Consider the following 22,403-nt stretch of genomic DNA (forward strand, 5'->3'; position numbering starts at 1 on the left):
CCTGTGTTTGCCCCACTTAGGATAGGGATAAAGGACTCTCTTCCTCCAGCTATTTCTCCCTGCCAGCCTCTGCTTTTCTGGGGGTCTACTCTGTCCAACTCTTTTCGTTAGAGTTCCATTACTCTTCCAGGCCCTCTTGGACAGGCTTCAGAACAGCTCTGCGCCTACTGTCTCATGCTTCAAGTGCATCTGGTCCATGGGAAAAACTCGTGCGGCCTTTGCACAGACACTGATGCTCAGGTGGATCCCACCCCAGCCCTCGCTTGGCTATCACAGTCTGGTTAGCTTCCTCAGGCGCAAGTCAGACACTGGCCCCTGTGGGTGGAATAGGTGAAGGGATCAAGCACAAGAAAAACTCATAGACACAAACAACACTGTGGTATTGCCAGAGGGAAAGTGGGGGTGGGGCAGGCAGAAGAGGAGAAAAGGGGGCAAATGGTGATGGAAGGAAATTCAACGGGGGTGGTGGACACACAATACAATACACAGATGGTGTGTTATACAATTGTACACTTGAAATTTATATGATTTTATTAACCAATAAATTCAGTAAGAAGAGTTCTTAAAAATAAAATGTCGTAATTGTTTAAAAAATTAATTTCTCCAAGTAGTTTCATTGAAGTTCCCTTTGCAGAATGGGGTAAAGAGTGAAGCAACCTAAACCCTTCTCATTTTCTCCAGAGAAAGATCTTCATGGCTCCTTTGTCCAAAGAACAACTTTATAAATGCTGTCTCCTTTCCCTTTTTACACCTACAACACGAGTGAGAGGCAAATGTTCGAACATCTGTCAGTTTGCTGTCCACTGCCGATCGCTTCTAACAGCCTAGGTCAAGCCTTCACTGTAACATCTTGACATGTACCCATCGGTACAGCTAGGGCACAGGTGTGCTCGCGTGTGATTGAGCGTGAAATGGGTTAACAAGGTGAAATGTCATTTATCTTACTCAGAACTCCAAGCTGCTGTGGCAGCTCTGTTCCTCAGGGCTTCAGGCTTCTTCATTATGGTTCGTCTGCCATCCTGAAGGTGCTTCCTCCTCCACATAATCCAGGAACAACACCACGTCTTCCCTTCATCCACTGGAGAATGGGCGGAGGGGAGGAGGAGGCACGCGTCCACCTTTCCCATGGACCAGAAATTACACACCTCACTTCCGTTCATATTCCAGTGGCCAGAATCCAGTCATATGGCAACACCTGGCTGCCACAGGGCCTGGAACATGTGGTCTTTATTCTAGGCAGCCATGTGGGCCGGCTGAAATTTCTCTTCCCACAGGAGCAGGGGAGAGTGTATTTTATGATTCAAGTAGCAGCCTCTGCTATCCCGTCCAACTAATATAGAGTATTAGTAATTCATTATCACTTTAGAGGATTTGAAGTATCATAATCACTTTAGAAGATTTAAAACTGCTCATTCATATTAATTCCTATTTTTTCACTAATACTATTTTTTTAAATTTTATTTTAAAGGGAATCCAAGGTCCTATTGGTCCCCCTGGTCCACAAGGACCCCCAGGACAGGGATTACCTGGTTCCAAGGTAACGTTCTCAAGGAGAGAGGCGTTTAATATGTCTATTGTCTACCTGCTGTTTTCTGGGCAGTGATCGGGCATGTGGAAGGCAGCAGCTGACATGAACTTAAAAATCAGAGATCTCTACTTAATGTAAAATATTACTGTTGTTCTTAGTGGTTTAGAAACTGTATTGTATATCCTTCATGCTCATAGAAGCTTCTATTTATACAATCGTTATTTCCTGTTTTCTTTATTACTCTTACTTAGGAGGCCCTGTTCTAGCAGCTGCAGTAGTGATAGCAGCAGAGACCACACGTGGTTGCATGGCCCCTGGGCAGACTCATTCTCGTTCTCACCAGCAGTCCAACCTCTAAAACATTTAGCAAAAGATGTGGAGTCAGAAATGACCCAACAAATAAACATTTACTATAAATTTAGGAAATAATTTACCTCCTAAGTTAGGAGGTATTATTTCACCCTTGGGGAGAGGTATGGTTCTCTCATTAGCTGTCCTTCACGTTGCTTCAAGGAATCGCTAATCATTGTTCAGTAAGTAAATCCTTCTCTGAGAGGTCTCACCGTCAAGCATACTCCTTCATGATGCCCATGTGAGAAGCAGCTCAGTGGAACACGGTTACTGTCCTTGAGATTTCTGCTTTGGGGCACATCATTGAATGCTCAGGCTATTGTCTCTGGTCATGATGCTGCCCTTGATCATCAGTCGTCTTGGCTTCTCATGTGTTGGGGGTGGGGCGCGGGGGCTCCATAAAATCAATTTAAGTATATTACATAGCCTGTATTTTAAGCCAAACCATTGTACATGTACACATTCCAGATATGGTGGGGGAATATATATATATGTGTGTGTGTGTATATATATATACACATATATAGCACCTGAAGCTCAGTTTTCTCTTATTTGGTTGATATAAGACAACTCTTAGGAGACCAAATACAGAAATATATTATTTTTATTTTCCTGACCTAGTCAAATATCCTTCAAATGCTCTTTCCACATCAGGGAGAAGTAGGCCAGATAGGACCTACAGGCCCTAGAGGACCAGTGGGGGTTGGAGTACAAGGCCCAAAGGTGAGTTGACTGTGCTGCTCGGAAGCATTTAGATAATTTATGTAATATTATGTAAAGTTTCACTTATATCCAAATGGAATACAGATTATGCATGTGTCATCTGTTACTTTACCAAAGTATTTATTTAGAAAAGGGTCTGATACTCAGTGTAACTCTTATTGTTTAAAAAAAACCCAAAATTGGTTTATTTTAATGACGGCTGTTCGTTTGTTTTTGTTCATGAATTTATTAGCATCAGAGGCCCTCTTTTTGGATAGAGTGGTTCTTTAAGAACATTATCACGTGCCATATTATAAGACAAAACCCCTAGTAGTTAGGATTTCAGTAAAGGTCACTTCCCTTCCTTTGTTTTATGGCTTCCCAGGCAATCCGTTCCCTAGGTCTAAAGTAAGTCCAGTCTACTTCTGTTACCCAGTAATTTTGATATCTCAGCACACTGTGTTTTCCTTGCTTTTACCACTTACCTCAACTTGCATTTAGTTTGCATGTTTTTTTGAATTACTGTTGACCCTTGAACAAGGTGGAGCTTAGAGGTGCCGACACTCTGCAGTAACTTTCAAGTCCCCCCAGAACAAGTCATCCCTTGGCATCTGTTGGGGGAGGGGTTCCAGGACCCCTGCAGACACCAAATTTTTGGAGGCTTAAGTCCCTCACATAAAATGGTGTAGAAGAATGCATACAGTTGGCTGTCCACACCCACGGATTCCCAACCACAGAGTAGTTTTGATCCACGGTTGGTTGAATCTGTGGATGCAAAACCACAGATTCAACCATTGTTCTCTGCCATTGTCTCTGCCAGTGATGCAGAGGGCTGCATCACTCTTTTATTGAAAAGATCTGCACGGAAGTGGACCCAGGCATTTCAAACCCGTACTGTTCAAGGGCCAACAGTACTTTTCATCTTACTGTACCCTCTAGAAGTGTACTCTCCAATACTGCAGCTACTAGCCACATGTGGTTACTGAGTGCTTAAAGTGTGGTTGGTATGAGCTGAAACGTCCTCCAAGTGTAGTGATATTCACACCAGATTACAATGCTTGGTACAGAAAAAGAATGTAAAATATGCCATTAATACATTTGTACACTGATTAAATATTGAAATGGTAATATTTCAGATACAGTAAATAAAACTTATCAGAATTATTTTTACCTACTTCTTTTAACTGTATAAATGTGGCTGCTAGAAAATTAAAATTACATATAGATCTTGCTTTATATTTTTATCAGACATTGCTGCTCCTTTGGGGCAGGAACCTGGTTTCCTTCTTTTTACTAATTATTGAATCCCCAGCTTGAGGGACATGATAGATACTCAATAAATGCTGCTGAATAAATGAATGAATCCTTACTTCACATTTCACAATTTCTATAACTCATCCTGAAAGCATATAGGGTCTGGTGAGCCACCCTAACATTTAAACTTCACCATTGTTCTCTGCCATTGTCATCATTCTTAAACACATTTGGTCATTAAAAGAAATTTAAGATGTAGGTCTAAGAAGAACATGCATGTTCCATATATATAAACATATAATTACAGGGGATAAAAAATGTACTAATGTAGTAATAATTGTTGTCATTTGTTGAGTGGTTTTGATGTGCCATACAATGTGTTAAGTGCTAAATATGACATATGTCCATATATGAAGTGTATACATTTGTGCATGTGCATGTATGATGCCATACAGTTGTCAGTTTCAGAGAGGCAATGTAGAGTAGAAAGGCTCAGTGGTTAGACTACCTAAGTTCAAATCCCAGTTTTGCCACTAACTAGATGTGCAATCTTAAGCATCACTTACTTTAAAAAATAAAATATTTCAAACATGCTACTGTATAGAATAATAAACAACACCCAACTATTCCATGACCCATATAGAATACAGTCATAATAAATTTTTTAATGTTCTTTTTTTCAGATGTATTTTTTATTTCTTCTTTCTTTAAAAAAATTGTTCAAGTACGGTTGTCTCCATTTTCCCACCACCACTCCTCCCTGACCCCCCATCCTCGCATCCTACCTCCCTTTGGCTTTGTCCATGTGTCCTTTATACATGTTCCTTGACAACCCTTTCCCTTTTTCCCCCTGTTATCCCCTCCTTCCTCCTCTCTGGTTACTGTCAGTTTGTTATTTATTTCAATGTCTCTGGCTATATTTTGCTTGTTTGTTTGTTTTGTTGATTAGGTTTCACTTATAGGTGAGGTCATATGGTATTTGCCTTTCACCGCCTGGCTTATTTCGCTTAGCATAATGCTCTCCACTTCCATCCATGCTGTTACAAAGGGTAGGAGCTCCTTCTTTCTTTCTGCTGAATAGAATTCCATTGTGTAAATGTACCACAGTTTTTTGATCCATTCATTTACTGATGGGCACTTAGGCTGCTTCCAGCACTTGGCTATTGTAAATTGTGATGTTTTAATGTTCTTATATGCTAATTCTATCACGTATCATTTTCTGGATCAGTTTCAATTGACTGATTTTTCTCAACACACAGGGCTGCATTATCCAGCTTTTTTGAATGCCTGATAATTTTTGATTGGATGCCAACTATTGTGGATTTTATCCTTTTCTTGGGAGGGGGGTGCTGGATATTTTTGTAGTCCTACTGATACTTTGGCTTTGTTCCTGGATGCTTTTTAAGTTACTTGAAAAGAGTTTGAGCTTTGTGGTCTTGCTTTTAAGTTTTAGGAGGTAGGAAGGGCAGCATTTAGTCTAGGGTCTTCGCAAATCCTTTAAGTTGGTTGTTTCCTCCTGCCTTGGGTAGTTTCTTCACACTGTGCTGTACAGTATTCACCTGAATACTCCAGGGGGAAGCTCAGCAAATCATAGTTCTCTCCATGTGACTCCTTCCTTTTTGGTAATCTATTGTGTGCATTTTTCACACCTGGCTACCTTGTCTCCTTAAACTTCTGAATTTTTCCTGGGCAGCTGCTCTCTGCACCATAACTGGGAAACTATTCAGGCAGTAAACTGGGGAATTTGAAACTTTTACTTTATTTGTTTCTCCTTTTGTAGGGATTATTTTCCTTCTTTATTTGGTGTTGAATGTCTTGAGACACCCTGTTTTATATATATTGTCCAGTGTTTTAGTTGTATTAGGCAAGAAATTAAATCTAGTTCCTATTCCTCCATTCTGACTGGAGTCTTAAGTTGCATCTATTCTCACAAGTAGACTGGTCTATAATCGAGTTTTCTTGTTATTGTGTGTGTGTTTTTAAATCAAAATGATATTAGCCTCATAAAATAAGTTGTGTAGACTTCCTCTTTTTTATTTTTCAGAACTATGTGTAAGGCAGGAAATATCTGTTCTTCAAAGGGTTAATAATTTGGTAAGGCTTGACTGTAAAACCAGCTAAGCCTGTGATCCTGAGAGGAAGTGATAACCGTTGAATTACTGATTCAATTTACTTAAAGCTCTTAGTTTATAAAGCTTGTCCACTCTATCTTATGTTATTTATGTAATTTATATTTCTGTTGAAGATTACCTATTTATTAACATTTTCCAACATATTTTTGAAATTGTCCTAGAAATTTTTTATGATTTAAAAATATTTATGTTGTATGTATTTATATCTCGTTAATTAATACTGTTTATTTGTGGCTTTTCTTTTAAAATATTAATCATTTCTGCTAGACATTTATTTTAGGTTTTTTTAAAATATTACCTTTTAACTTTGTTATTCTGCTTACTTTTTGTTTTCAAGTTTATATTTTTCTGTTCTCATCTTTGTTATTTCCCTTTACTTATTTTTAGGTTCATTGTGCTTTTTTTTCCAGTAGCTTTTTGAGTTTAGGTTAGTTGAGATGACTTTCAATTATCTTTAATATTTTTGCTTCTAATAAATGCAGTAAGCACACTTTTATACTGTTTTAAGGTAGGCTGTCTTTCCTCTGAATATATTAAAGAACTTATTCTTAATTATAAATGAACTCAAAAGCAAGTGAAATTGAGTATTAGAGCTGAAAGTGATGCTAGGTCCCAAACTTTTCATGTAACCTTTATATTAGTGTCTCAGGATCACTGCATCAAAGTACCACAAACTGTGCGTACTACAGGAGGAATCTGGTGCCTCACAGTTCTGGAGGCTAGAAATAGAAAATCAATGTGTGCACAGGGCCATGCTTCCTGCAGAACCCGTAGGGAAGAACCCTTCTTGGCCTCTCCTTAGCTTCTCAAGGGGGCCAGTCCTTGGCATTCCTCAGCTTGCAGCTACATCACTCTAATCTTTGCTACTGATGTCACTTGGTGCTGTCCCTATGTGTCTGTCTTCACAAGGTGTTTTCTGCTTTTAAAGGAACACTGGTCCTATTGGATTAGGGCCCACTCCAATGACTTCATCTTAATTTGATTACATCTGCAAAGACCCTATTTCCAAAAAATGTCACGTTCACACGTACCAGGGGTTAGGACTTTAACATATACTTTTTGGGGTCAATTCAACCCGTAACAAAAAACATAATCCAAAACTGAGACCCAGAGAAGTTAAGTAACTTGGTCAAGGTCAAATAGCTTAATTACTATTTAGATTTCTCAGCTCAAAGGCTTTTCATAGACACTATTAAGATATATCTAATTACAAGTAGCTCAAAATGGGGGTGCATGATAAACATGAACTGCTGGAAATAAAATCTTTTCTCATCCACCAGGGGGCTCCAGGAACAATAGGGCTCCCAGGCCACCCAGGAGTACCAGGAGAGGATGGAGCTGCAGGGAAGAAGGTACCTAGGTTTTTCATCCTACAGGAGTAAAAACAATTGGATCACACTGATACCTTGGCCCTGCAGGACATCCAATTAAACTATCCAGGGCAAACATAGTCTTTTAAGAAAAAAACATACCACAATCTAAATTTCCTTGTTTACTTCCATCAGAGAGAAAAAAAGCACCAATTCAAAGGATGAGTAGTATGTCATGCCTCCTGCCTTCTCTCTGGTGTTTGCCAGGACATTCTCTAGTGACCCGGGCTTTTTTGGATGCCTAGAAAGCACTTTAATTGAAACTGAGACAAAAACACTTTGTTTCCCCCTCTAAAAGAAACATCTGTAAATGTGTTTGGGAAGTAAAACCATTATAAAGATTTCTTGAAATATTTTAAGTGGACATGTGAAATATTTATTTTTCAATACAAGTAGTAAAAAACATCAGATGAAAAAGCTGAAGGCCTTGTTTTTCAAAAAAAGTAAACAAACCACCAAAAGTGAATGACAAGCCAAAAGGAAAGGAAGCTTATTTCTTTGGAAATTGGCTGAGAAATTGGACTTTTTCATATTTCAGCTGCTCTCAGCTAAACTAGAGTTTGATATTAATTTATTCAACTTGACGAACTTCTAAACTAATTTTGTGAGTAGAGTTAAGGTCTGGTCTGTTTTGGAGGGTCTCAGCAGAGAATCCGCTGGCCATGAGAAGAGACACGGAGGCTGATAGAGAGGCTGTGGCACAAATAATGCCCCTCTTTTGTTATGCAATCATAAGCATGTAATTCTGTAACATAATGATATCACACTTAAGCACACCACATGACATTTTAGGTGAAATGTTCAAACTAAAACTATAAATTATTACACCCATACTACACCCTACCAACCACACTCACGCAGGCGTTACTTCTGTCACACCCTGCACACTGCCTGTGGAAGGTCAGCTAAGCCACGGGTGTCATTTTCCCCAGGGAGAAGCAGGGCTCCCAGGAGCAAGAGGCCCAGAAGGACCACCTGGAAAAGGACAGCCTGGCCCTAAGGTATGGAGTTGACAGTGTCGGGCGAAGCAGACTGCCTGTGTTCTGGTCCTGATGCTAAGGACCCAACTTGGGGAAAATGCGATTGTTATTCTTGCTGTGTCAAATGTGTTTACTTCTGGCGTAAAGTTATGGACACTAGCTTGTGAGCTCCAGAAGAAAGCAAGTATGTTATTATTCATTTTTATTTCCTAACATCTATTCGAACACCCAGCTTATACGAAGAGTTCAACACATGTTTTTCTTAATAACCAGATTGACATTTAAAAAACACAGAGGAAGGGGGAAGAAGCCTTGAGACACATCCTTGAGATTTGCACGTCCATAAATTTTCTTTAAGTATTTACAGAATTTCACACAGCAATAAGAAATATCACCTTATTAAGTGGCAATTCTACTTTCACAACTTGGAATAAATTTATATTTATACATTGTAGAAATGCTAGTGGATACCATCTTTATACGTCAAGATGAGAATATCCACACTCATCAATAAGACCGTTAGTGATGTAACCCGGAGCTCTAAGGTGCCAGATGTTCCTGTATTTTTTATGCACAGCCATCAATGCGCTGTAAAGATCCTGAAAAAGTCTACATGAGGAGAGTAAAAGTAAAATCTGTATACGATTGTGTTGAAATAGTCATGGACGGCTTAAGACGTCTTTGTTCTTGAAAAATACTGGCTAAAACTGAGTCCTTAACCTTAAAAGTGAGAATTTGACATTTAAGTATATTTGTAGAATTTCAAACAATTTCATTTATTGACTCACCAGATTATGAGATCCTTGGGGGGCAGGGGATGAGGAGTAAAGACAGAAAATATCTTTTTAACATCATACAAAAATACTTATAGAAATGATTGCCTGTTAACATTCAGGAGGACTGATGTATTCTAGAATATGCTTTTGGAAGGCAGACCGTTGAGTAACAACCGAAGCTATAAGAATGAGTGATATCTCTGAGAAACAGAGCTGGGGTTTGACTTTCACGCTGCACAGTTGCTAGAGAAAGAACATTCAACACAGGACAAAGGCAGGCACAATAGTTACCACGTTAGGGAACCCAAGGAAAAAGCATTTCAAAGGGTGTCAATGCCACCACCAGAGCAAGGACAATGTGCTGGAAAGAGAGGCCACTGGATTTGTGGCTTTGAGGTGGTCTGCGGCTTGGGAGGGATGTGACAGCAGAAGAGGGGTGGGAATACGCAGCCCAGCGTCCCCCTATGGTTCAGTGTTGGCACTTTCTTATTTGGTTGGGCTCCTGTTTTCATCTTCTGGGGTGATTTCGGTCAATAAATTGAATTTGGTAGTGAGTGTAAGAATAAATAGTTTTGGCTAGATTTTTTTCTCCATTGGGAAATTTTGATACAATAAGTGATATTTAGACATTCAGCTGATACTTTTTTTATTACCTGTGTTTCTGCTCCCTGTTAGGGACCTTGGGGAGTTAATGACATCTGTCTAGATACCACGGGAGGCCACCTCTTCTTCTCAGAGGTGTTCCTGCATTGCTGATGACCTTGGTATATAGTCCAGTGGTTCTCAAGGCATGGTCCCTGGACCAGCGGCATTGACATCCCCTGGGAATGAGTCACATAGGTGAATCCTTGTGTCCCAGTGCACACCTACTAAATCAGAAACTCTGGACGAGGGCCCAGCAATCTCTGGGCTAACAAGCCCTCCAGGGGATTTCTGATGCACACTCAGAAATGACTGTAGCTCAGGTTTGAAAACCACGCTATAGTCATTTATGTCACACATGTTTACATGGACTCAGTTGCAAAGCCCAAGGAGTTATTCCTTTGTTGAGCTGGGCCCATGCTTGGATATGGTGCCTTGCAGTTGAGCTCTAGTTTAAGGATAGTTTTGTAATGCTCGGAGGCTTCTGGGTGAAGGGAAGACAGTTCTTTTGGGGCTGCATCAGTGTACACAGCCAGGCTGGGGTACAGTCAGTAGGCAGTTTCCAGCTCTGCACCAGGTTAATGCTCACACATCTTTCACCAGCAGAATCACCAGTCTCCTGTGGGGGAAAGAAAGAGACTCCCCACTGAGGGAGAAATGGGGCTGGATTTGAAAGATGTCCCATTTTATGTTTGAAAACTGAAATTGCATGAATGCTGAAATCCACCAAGGAAAAGCACAGATAAATCTGTCCGGTGGTACTGTGACTTTCTCAGAACCGTCCATTAATAGGCCAAGATGGCACGAGAATTGGAGATTTAAATAAAAGTCCTCAAAGAAAGATACTGAACTTAGGTTTTTAAAAATATTAAATTGTATTGATTCTGAAGCACCCAATCTGCTCAAGAACCTTGACAAACCCTGTATAACTGAGCTGGGCTTGGGGCATCTCTATCCCTTTAAACTGAGTATTAGTTGAGAATGAGGCCCTGATATGGTTGTTGTGTGATTGGGGAGGGTTTGTTAATACAACAACTATATTTTTATAATTATTTTGCCAGGGTGATGAAGGAAAGAAAGGGAGCAAAGGAAATCCAGGACAGAGGGGATTTCCGGGGTCTGAAGGGCCAAAGGTAAGGCTCTCACTTTCTCTCTGAGGGGGTTATAATTGTGTCTGGTTTTAATAGAATATTAGATTTCTACCACAAATTTGATTTCCCATTTTTCTTCTGAACAAATACAAAGCAAAAACCTCAAAGTGAAAAAAGTCTTCAGAAAATATACTAATCCAGACCATAACAGAATGGAATAAGAAGGTTGCACAACATACGTGTTCTTCATTGGACTATTGATGCTTCTACGAGAGAATCTGGGTGTCGCCCCTCTCTGGGATACAGTTAGGACCGTAGGAGATACCAGTCCTCCATCATCTCGTTCTGCGGAACAACTTACGAAGTCCCAGGCTGCGAGGCAGTTGGAGAGAGGGCTGCAGAAGGCTAGAGAGGGGCATTCTCACCCTGCTCCTCCCCAGAACCTTCTGGGGCCCGTCGTTTCAATCACAGAAGGAAAGTGATACTAAGATCTATTTCACAGGGTTGTTGGGAAAAGTAAGGCATTTAATAAAATGCTTAGTACAGTTTCTGGCACGTAGCAAGAGTTCAATACGTGGAGTTATTCAGAGAGAATGTGGAAATGAAAAGTAGGGGACCCATGTCCTGCTAAACTGTCCAGGACAGGGAGCTGAAGAAGTAAAGGAAATCGTGAGGCAAGCAGTTAGGTACATGTTCTGCCTTAACAGGAGAGGATGTTGAGGTTACTTGTATGTGTCAGGAAACAGAAATTTGCAAACCTAAGAGTTCATGCCTCGAGGAAGGTGCTAATTGTAAAAAGAAACAAAGACCAGACTACGAAAGAACAACTCAAAAAATGGCGTATTGTGATGATGGCAGGTACAAAACACAGCAACCCCTGCAGGCCAGTGATTCTGAAACATCAGTGCCCCTCAGTGTCCCCTAGGGGGCGCGTTACAAATCCCTGTTTCTTAGCACCACGCCCAGAGATCGGGGTACCAGGAATCTGATTTTTCTTTTTCTTTTTTTTTTTTTTTTAAAGATTTTATTTATTTATTTTTAGAGAGGGAAGTGGGGGAGATAGAGAGAGACAGAGAAACTTCAATGTGCGGTTGCTGGGGGTTATGGCCTGCAACCCAGGCATGTACCCTGGCTGGGAATCGAACCTGGGACACTGGTTCCCAGCCCGCGCTCAATCCACTGAGCTACACCAGACAGGGCTTGATTTTTCTCTGTAAGTGCCTTCTGCGGCAGGTAGTTCAAGGAGCCCACGATGAGAAATCCCACTTTATAAGAAATGTGTTGTATTATTATTAATAATAGTGATTACTCTTTACATCTTAGTTGCTCTTATTCAAAGTGAATATTTTTCTGTATTTTGAAATACAGCTCTTTTTTATGAAGAACTGCTATATTTGAATTCATAATCACACCTTAATAAAGGGTCTTTAAACAATTGTATACCTTCTATGTATATAACTTTGTATTTTAAAAGTACAGTAACTGGCCTCTTTAAAAAGAGGTGGAAGAGATTAAATCTGGAAGCATAATCTTGCTTACCCTGGTCTTTGTGAAAAATGTAACAGGTTAATGCTTTATCCCTTTGTCAAAGGACTGAGTGGGGTGGTTACGTGTTACCAGAGCCCTGGTTTGTGGGGGGCCGTTGACCTGCAGGTGGGAAGTGCAGAATCGGTGCACACCTGCCTCGCAGTGGTCCAGGCCCTCGCAGGCCGATGCGCTCAGCCTGTCCCTCACGGTGGAGACTCAGCAGAGCAGGGGCCTCAGGCGTGAGGCGGACGTGGCCCAGGGCTGGAGTCCTTACCAGCGATTCTCTGGACGGGAGGCGGGGGACCCAGGGGGCAGCTCCTGACGGGAAGAACGGCTTGTTCTTAGGTCAGGAGGAGGCACATTTTTGGTAAAGGGACAGGTAGTAAATATTTTAGGCTTTGAGGTCCAAGAGGCAAAATTGAGAATATTATGTACCCGCTTATATCACAATCATTTACACATGCGAAAGCCATTTTTAGCCATCAGCTGTATGAGGCCAGGGGGCAGGTTGGATTTGGCCACAGGTAGCAGTTTGCTGCACGTGTTCTAGATCCTTAGTTTCCAAACTGTTCAGTTACAAATCTCTAATAGCATGCCAATATAGGTTTTGTTTAGTTAGTTTTTAATTGTAATTTTTATTCAGAGACTATCATATTAATGTTATAAGATTTATCTAAATAATTGAAAATTTAAATGAGGAGATACAAATAAATAGTGTAGCCCTAATATTTTCTTCTAATAATGCCAAATGGGTCCATTCAAACACCCTGCAGGGTGTGTGCACCCTGTTACTTATATCAGAATCCCCAGAGGTGCCTCATAAAAATTCATATTCCTCTACCCAGCCCCTACATCTATTAAAATATCTGGAACTGATCATCCATAGACAACTGAATAAAGAAGATGCAGGCCCTGGCCAGGTGGTTCAGTTGGTTGGAGCATTGTCCCATGCACCAGAGGGTGGCAGGTTTGATTCCCGGTTAAGGCACATGCCTGGGTTGTGGGTTTGATTGTCAGTCAGGGCATGTACAGGAGGAGACCAATTGATTTTTCTCACATCCATGCACTCTCTTTTCCCCTCCCCTTCCCCTCTCTCTAAAATCAATAAACATATCCTCAGGTAAGGATTTAAGAAATGAGAATAAAAGCTTAATTTAAAATACACAGTGGAATATTATTTAGCCATAAAAAGAATGAAATCTTAGCATTTGCAATAGCATGGATGGACCTAGAGGGTATTATATTAAGTGAAATAAGTCAGACAAAGACAAATACCTTATATTTCACTTATATGTGGAATCTAAAAAACAAAATAAACAAACAAACAAAACAGAAACAGACTCATAGATACAGAGAACAAACTGATAGTTGCCAGATGGGAGGGGGTGGGGGGCAGGGTGAAAATCGTTATGAGGTAAAGAAGTACAAATTGGCAGTTACAGAACAGTGACGGGACCTAGAGAACAGCCTGGGGGATACAGTCAACAATGTTGCAGTAACTATATATGGCAGCAGTTGGGTACTAGGCTTATTGGGACAATCAGTTTATAAATTATGTCAATACACCTGAAATTAATATGATATTGAATGTCAACTGGAATTTTAAAAACTTTAAAAATATCTCTGGGACTGAAACCCTTGACTCTCTATTTTATCAAATTCCTCTGATGATTACTCCCTAAAATTTGAGAATAATGGGTCTAGAACTAGGTGGGACAGAGATACTACTTGCTATTTCAAATTGAGTTTTTATTGAGAGTCAGTATTGAGACATGCCCCCAACATTGAGAAATGTTTTAATTTTTCTATTTGAAAATGTATCTATGTGTTTGTTTGTTTGTTTGTTTATACCATAAACTCTCTACTTCTAAAAAGGGATATGAAATACTTTACAATGGAAGACTGACACATCATGGACCACAGAACAAAAGAACAAAGGAAAAAGTTACAAATATAAGAAACATTATTTATTTTCCAATTATACCAAAAACTTATGCTGAAGATAATTGTTGGAATTGAACAAATATTTCCCTCTGAACTTTCTGGCATACAACGAAAGGGAAGCATCATTAATTGCATAATTTTTATTAGCTAATAAAAGGATACACAAGAGATAAAATGTGCCTAATACTCAGGAATTAACTGAGTGCATTTATTAAAGACATTGAAATCTTAACCATCAATAACTTTAGTAGTGGTTTAACAAAGATGTTAAAGTGTTTTCACATTGGACTGTGAAACAGGTCATAATATTTCAAAATGCTGGAAACACATTTCTATGCTTTTCCTAATGTAATTCCTATATATAGTTTTTTTTTGTTTGTAATGAGTATTTTGCTTTGCTTTTAGGGTGATCCAGGGGTTATGGGCCCTTTTGGGCTTCCTGGAGCATCAATTCCTGGGCCACCTGGGACAAAGGTATGCATTCTTGTGAATACTTTTTTCTTTTTCTTAGATAGTTGGAGAAGGGGAAAAATTCATGATACAAGTCTACTAGAATTTTAGCTTTGGAAGAACCCAAAAATGTTATCTACTTCAACCCTGATGCATCACAATTAAGCAAACTAAAGGCCAACCACAAATGTAAGATTAGAGACCAGATTACTTGCTCCTGGTCTTGAACTTGTCATTTCATCTAGAACTACCTTCCTCAAATCTTAGACCTCAATACAAGTAAGAATTTATTGCATCTATTCACAAGAATTTGCTAAGATTTATCATCAGAAAGTGTGACAGAAAAGAAATTCACTCAGATTTGAGACCATTTCCAGACAGTCTTACGGTCCAAACATTTGAGTCTAGATGGCCACCTCCTACTTCAGAGGCCTTTCTCTAACCAGCCTGGTAGACTTTACGGACAGGTTTTATCTACTTAGGCTCTGACATTCATCTCAGGTACATTAGAAGAATGTACTCTCTCAAAATACGAGACTGATCGGTTAACCCTTTACAAACGGGCCAGTCACTTTTGTCCCTGCCATTATGGTTTCTCATGCAACCTCAAGTCTGAAACTTGGAACATTATTTGAAATGTACAGGGAGACAGAGGAGGACCTGGGGTGCCTGGGATTAAAGGAGAACCTGGCATTGCTATTCGAGGACCAAAGGTATGCTTTGTGCACGTTCTTTCATTTATTTTTTTCTGTATGTGAGAGAATGAAAGTAATTTAATGCATAGTAACTTGATGGCTGCAATGGTTCTACTTCCAGTATTTATGTTGATGAGCTCAAATGTAAGAATACACTATTCCCTTTATGAAACTCAAGCCAACAGGTCGTTTCTTTTTCTTTTTTCCTTTTTCAGTTACAGCATACATTCAATATTATTTTGTATTAAATTCAGTAGTTAGACAATCATATACTTTACAAAATGTTCCCCCCAAATATTTTCAGTAACCACCTGGCACCTACACAGTTATTACAATATTATTGACTATATTCCCTATGCTGTACTTTACATCTCCATGACTATCTTAACCACACCGAGCTTGTAGAAGTTCCCAGAAGCTGCTGAACTCTTTCCGGCTTCAGTGTCCTTGCAAATGCTGACCTTTCTGCTTAGAATGCTATTACCATCAGTATGTGCATAACCTACGTCTCATCTGTTCAGTCTGAGCTCTTTAAATACCATATCTAAAGGCATTTCTACCAATCTAAAGTAGGCCACTTTGACTGCTCTTTAGATAGCCATTTGTTTCCTTCATAAGACATCATTATTGATAATTATGTTTGTTAGTAGGTCTCCTAGTTGTTGTTACTCTATCTTGTAGATAAGTGAGGAACAGAACAGATTTTTAAGTACAGAGATATAAAATAACTTATTCAATTAGACTCTAAGTATATGCCGGGTACTGTGGGAAATGAGACAGAGAAATCATTTATTTTTCATAAACAGTGGAATTTTTGCTGACTAAACAGTTGTTTGAAAATGCCCATTTTGTAATATCAGTGATGTGAGATTATATGGCCTCTAGCCTTTTTCATTTACATATTAGTGGCCAATGCATCTCTTCTGCAAAGCATTGCCAAAAAAAAAAAAGTTCATGTTTGGAAGCTTTATTGAATCAAATTTCTGTGTTTTGTTATCCATCTTTCAGAGTTATTTTAAATTAAAATGCAAAGAATTATAGGAAAAGACAGCTTTAAGTAGTCATTTCTGTTTCTCCATGGCAACAAAGCGCCATTTCCCTCACACAGCAGCTAGCAAAGCACTGCAGCAGGTGCCGTTCCCAATGTCAGCAGCACATCCTGGCGTGGAGAACAGGTTTCAGGGCCCCACAGTCAGTGCTCAGTGAACCAGTAGCATGTTGTTACATGGCTTTGAAGCTGGCTTCAGTTCTACCAAATTGTCTCTTCTGGAGAAAAGGATTCATGTACTGACATCAGTGGTTTTCAAACTTCAAAAAAGACAACTGAAAACGGTCTTTGAAATATAATGCAAAACCTATTATTTACTGATACATGCAGTAGGGGTTCTTTTTGAAGGTCAAAGGAGAATCCTGATCCTCATTGATCTTAATCACTTTGTTGTCCTTGCTAGAGTGACAACCTTCTTGTTTACTGGGGACAGGGGAAGCTCCAGGGACATTCAAGCTGAGACAGAGAAAGTCCTAGACACACTTGCTCCTCAGACTTTGAGGCACTTGGGAATCCAAGTTCCTGAAAAGACTCTATGGGAACCCAAATTATGTGCAACTCAAGGAGAAAATTCCAAATTTCCTAATGCTAAAACTATAGATGCAACCTTGATCAAGAACATTTGGGTGACAATTTTCATATTGTTTGATAACTTCTTGGATCTGTGTATTCCTGGGTTTATGATTTGCAGTTACTTCTCTCTACTTATACTATTGCTTAAAATAGAAACAAAATCTAATTAAATATGCAGCTAGGGTTTATAAGCCCTATCTGTTTTCTACTGATCATCATTGGACATTATTGGTGACATATTTAAAGTTATTTTCCTCTTCACTCTTCTTTCTAATCTCTTGGCCTCTAAAGATGTTCTTTCTGTCATTCTTCCCTATAGCAATTTTTTTATCCTCACCCCAGGACATTTTCCCACTGCTTTTAGAGAGAGGGGGAGGGAGAAAGAGAACATCTATATGAGAGAAAGACCAAATGGCTGTTTTCCCTATGTGCCCAGACCGAGGACTGAACCTGCAGTCCAGGCATGTACCCTGACTGGGAATCCAACCCGCAAGCTTTTGGTTACAGGACAATGCTTCAACCAACTGAGCCACACCAGCCAAGGCTAATGCATTGGTTTTTATGCTTTGGGGGGATTAAATGCCTGATGGAAGTTTTAGCATATTTGTTCAGTTTTTCTGTATCAGGGAACTCCCAGGCCTGCCCCCCAAGCCCATTTCAAAATATCAGATTAAGATTTCTGCCCCAATTTATGCTGAATGAGAAACACATTTTCTTGAATCCAGGGCAAAGAAACCAGGTGGCAAAATTCCATCTAAAATATGCTGTGATGAGTCCAAAATAAAAATCTGAGAGAGAACACTTCCTTTATCCCCATCTCCTGATATTCCCATTAATATTAGAAGTCATAAGCTAACTACAATTTTTTGCAGGAGAGAGGACAAATTTCTCTAGGAAAAAAATGTTTGTAAACTATTAATGTTTTTGATGTTTTTCCCCTAGTGTGGGTGCCAGAGGATAAATGACAGCAGCTGCTGATAATTTGTTATGGGCTTGGAACTTATAACTAAATGCTGAAATTGAATTTTTATTCCAATTTTCTTTCAACTTCACCAGGCAGCAGTTCCTGCTGTGTTGTTGGCCCGCTCCTCGTGTGAGCGTGCAGAGAAATGGACGTCTTATTCTGGGACATATCCCTTGTGGATGTGTAAAGCTTTAATCTTAAATGTAGTTGGAATAGAATAAGAAATTGCTTCTGAGAAGTGACCAGTTTCCTGCAGTTGGAGGTATACCCAACCCCACCTCTCCAGACAGCCTTGCTTTGCTCTCTGTCATACAATTTTATGCTTTCCTCTTGAATCTCTGTTGCTGACAGATGGTAAATTAAGTTTTCAATAAATGACCACTGTGTTCTGAAGATGGGCCCTCTTAAAAAGGTTCATCATACAGAACTAGTCTCTTAGATTTAATAGGAAAAACCAGTTGCTGCACTCATGGTTTTCTAAACAAATCCAACTTCCTTATTGCTTAAAGTTATACAGATTTCCCCCTATTCCAATCAATCATTCTTTCATAGGAGTAAAACTGGGAACATTTTTGGGAGTTGGATTTTAAGAAACATTTTGGTTTGGAAGAATGGCAGTTGGATTTCAGTGTCTGCCTGCATATGAAAGTATTGAGAGTCCTGCTACTCTTTCCAATCTTGGAAAACAAAGGTCTGTCTATTTGTAGGGTTTCTTTCTAATGCAAAAACCATAAATACTTAAAAACATGAAGAGCTCGTTATCAAAATAATTGATGTATACTGACAAGGACCATTGCAAGAGTTATCATAGTAGCAGAATGGCATGTGGTGTAAAAGGACTATTACAGGTTTTAAATACAAGTGCAATAGACGTATGTTGAACAAATCTTCTAGAAGTCTTCCTCATTTTTCTTTCTCTCTCTCTTCATTTTACTTTGGCCAAAATTTCTTTAATTTCCATTTGTAGAGACTTACACATCTCAAAAAGCTATTGTTCAAAAGGCAATAATCACCCTCCTCTCTATTCTATATAGGAGGCCAGTAGTTATTACTAAAAAGTTTTTGATGCCTAAGGTTATCACTCTAAAGCAATATTTATAACTTTTTCCTAGGTCTCAAGATATAAACCACAAACTCTGTGTTTTATCCCCTTTAACTTTTAAAAAAATTATTTTCAATATTTTATTTGGGATTATTTAGTCCCCATGTAATTTGAGCCCTACTGAGGAAGACAAGAGATGTAACACGATTATAGGCAAAATACAGTTTATCTTGTTTTTACACATTTTTATGTATGGGGGGGTCCCCAAAAACCTGAAAGGTATTTATAAAAATTGCATATTTATTCTTCCATGTTTAAACTTCAGTCATCTTCAAAGTACTGTCCATTTGATGTAATGCACCATCAAGATGTTTTTTCCACTACTTAGAACAGTTTTTGAACTCATTGATTTTGATGCCTTTTTGCACTTTTGCCACTTTCTGTTTCACCTCTTCCACATTGGCAAAACATTTCCCTTTGAGGACTTTTTTGTCAGAGAAACAAAAATAGTCGCTCAGAGTGAGAGCAGATGAATAGGGAGGGTGGGACACCAGGGTCATGCTAGTTTTGGTCAAGAACCACCGGGCAAGTGTGCCCACAAATCACCCATTATGAATGGGCAAATGCGTTGAGTCTTAAAAAGAAAAAATTTGCTGAAGCCAAACGCAGCCTCTCACATCAGTGCCAGCTGGAAGGTGATACAGATGGGCTCCTAGAGCACTCACCTAGCGGGGGAAGCCTGTACTATGAGGGACCTGCCCTCCAGAAGTAATTCCATTTTGTGGGGGTTCCCCTGCGTATTCTTTTCTACCCTTGTTCTCACATGGTGCTTACTAAATGTTCTCATTTTTATACTTTTCCATGATCTATGTTGCAGTAAAAATCTGTCATTTTAAAAATTAAAATATCAGCAACCAGCCATCTTCTAATCCCTCCATGTGTGTGTCCTGTGGAGCCCTTGGCAATGGTCCACACACATTGCCTACGTGCATTCCATGACTCCCACCACACACAATGGGTAACACTTAGGGAGAGATAATGAGTTACCACTTGTGGCAGGGTTTTCTTCTAAAAATTTTCAATTCAGTCCTTTGTACTTACCAAATCCACCTTTGGCATATTGAGTTGGTACTGTGCATAAGTTTTGCCAGGTGTTTCATTGTGTAGTCTTATGACATCACCTGGTGTTGGAATTTACCCAGGGTGCCCAAGGCCCTCGAGGACCAGTGGGTGCTCCAGGACTCAAAGGCGATGGCTATCCTGGTGTGACTGTAAGTTTGAATAATGTATTTAAAATTTATTTTTATTGTATTTTTCCATTATCAGTTAACCCCCTTATTACTGGCCCCCCATGTCTGTGAGTTCTTTTTCCTTTTTGCTCGATCCCTCCACTCCCTAACCACACCCGCCCAAGTGCTGTATTTCTTTCCCTCTTACTTCACTCCCTTCATTTTTCCTTCCTCCCTCCCTCCCTCCTTCCATCCCTCTCCTCCTCTTTCTTCCCTTCTTTTACCTTTTATTTCTTTTTTTCTTCTCTCTCTCCCTCCTTCCTTCCTTCTTTCCTTCCTTCCTTCCTTCCTTCCTTCCTTTTTCCTTCCTTTCTCCTTCCTTCCTTCCTTCTTCATGGACACTGCAAACAACACACTTGCTGACTCGCTCCCTTATTATGTCATCTAGGGACCTCGAGGATTACCAGGACCCCCTGGACCAATGGGTTTACGTGGAGTGGGAGACACTGGAGCAAAGGTAAGATTTTAAAGTAGGTAACATAATAGCATCTAAAATAGGTAGGTGATTTTGGTAAAGTTTTCATCAGGCATTATAGAAGAGTAGATATAGCTAAAGAATTGATGAAGTTATTTATCCTCATCTATGGATTTCCTGGCGACCTTGCATTAATTTGAACACGTAGCTTACTTTTATGGTTTTTCTCTTGCTTTCCTTGTGGTGACTCTCATGTCCCTTGGCTGCTTTATCTTTCTGTATCAAGATCAGAGTCCAGTTCAGAGCCCTCCTCTCTCTCCTTGGTGCTCTTTTCCCGTCCCATGGCCTTAACCACTATCCACGTGCTAATGGTGCCCAAATTTTTATCTTCCCTCTCACATGTTGTTTCTTCCACATAGGGCCTCCAGATTTCTCACAGACATCGCTACACTAACCTAACATCCAAAATTGAACCTTTGATTCTCACCCTGTAAGTCTGTAAGTGGCACTGCCGTGCATCCCACACTCATGCCAGGAAATTCTTGGTCTCTTCTTTCTCCTCCCTCCATGAGGAGCCCTATGGTAAATCCTGTCAGTTCTACCTTCAAAGTATATATTGACTCTGTCTGGTTTTCTCCTGCTGCTTCCACCTGGGAAATCCACCATCATCTCTTGCCTGGGCTATGAAAATACCCTCTTTCCTTGTGTTCCCTCTTCTACCTCTGCCCTTCTATATTACCTGTACGCAGAGGGGTCTTTTATAACCACAAGTCAGATTGTACTTCTTTCCTTCTCAACAAACACTCTGGTGTTGTCTCTGTGCCGAGAACAAGTTTGAACCATATTCCATGCCTGTGAAGCCCTTCACAACCTGACTATGGCTCCTGCCCCTTCCTCTCTTGCTGCTGCCCTCCCCCACCCCTTCCGGGAAGCCACACTGGCCTGTACTGCACACTGATTCAGCTCATTCCTGCTTCCAGGCCTTGGTTCTGTGAGGATGGCTCACCTCCCTGACCACCCACACAGAAGCAACCCTCCCTTTCTCGCTTCCCTCCCTCCTCCTCACTATCACATCCCCTTGTGTATTTCCTACCTGGGACCCCCCACCTCTTTCTGATGTCACCTTGCTCATTTCCTGCCTTGCATATTCCACAAGAAGAAATTTTCTGGAAGGCAGGCTCTTTGTCTTGTTCTCTGCTAAATTCCTGGCTCCAGAACTATGTGTGCCACCCTGTGGGAGCTTTGTAACATGTTGAATGAATGGAAAATGAACAAGCGATCAATAGAACCCTAAAGAGAACATTTTCCCTTAGAAACACACCCACTCAGTTTTTCAAATGATTCCGGGTCACTAGAGAGAGATGTTGGAGGTCAATGTCAACTTTTTGTCTTTTTGTTTCAATTGGTCTGCCCCATCACTTAGGAGTGTGACACCTTGACAGTGCTTCTGTCTAGTGAATGGGGCAGGAGCTCTTCCATCCTCTCCTGGTAGAATGAAAGGTTGGGACCCATGCACGGAATATCATCTCCAAGGGAGATCTTGATTCCTGCCCCATGTCCGTCTGTCAGGGTGACCATGAGAGCTGGGGACAGGCTGTGTCTCAAAGTGCTGAGTGAACTGTGCAGAGGA

At 40.2% G+C, this 22,403-nt stretch overlaps 1 protein-coding gene across 1 annotated transcript in view; it reads left to right on the forward strand.

Moving 5' to 3' along the window:
• COL28A1 (collagen type XXVIII alpha 1 chain) overlaps positions 1-22,403 on the forward strand; it is a 151,881-nt gene that overhangs the window by 63,162 nt on the left and 66,316 nt on the right. The window contains exons 17-25 of the mRNA XM_045827928.1: positions 1,469-1,537; positions 2,534-2,602; positions 7,248-7,319; positions 8,270-8,338; positions 10,797-10,868; positions 14,703-14,771; positions 15,392-15,460; positions 20,272-20,340; positions 20,747-20,815. Coding sequence (XP_045683884.1) covers positions 1,469-1,537; positions 2,534-2,602; positions 7,248-7,319; positions 8,270-8,338; positions 10,797-10,868; positions 14,703-14,771; positions 15,392-15,460; positions 20,272-20,340; positions 20,747-20,815 — 627 coding nt within the window. The remainder of the gene's footprint in view (positions 1-1,468; positions 1,538-2,533; positions 2,603-7,247; positions 7,320-8,269; positions 8,339-10,796; positions 10,869-14,702; positions 14,772-15,391; positions 15,461-20,271; positions 20,341-20,746; positions 20,816-22,403) is intronic.

The sequence above is a fragment of the Phyllostomus hastatus genome, unplaced genomic scaffold (genome assembly GCF_019186645.2).
Source record: "Phyllostomus hastatus isolate PE091 unplaced genomic scaffold, TTU_PhHast_1.1 phas_scaffold_78, whole genome shotgun sequence".
Lineage (NCBI taxonomy): Eukaryota > Metazoa > Chordata > Mammalia > Chiroptera > Phyllostomidae > Phyllostomus > Phyllostomus hastatus.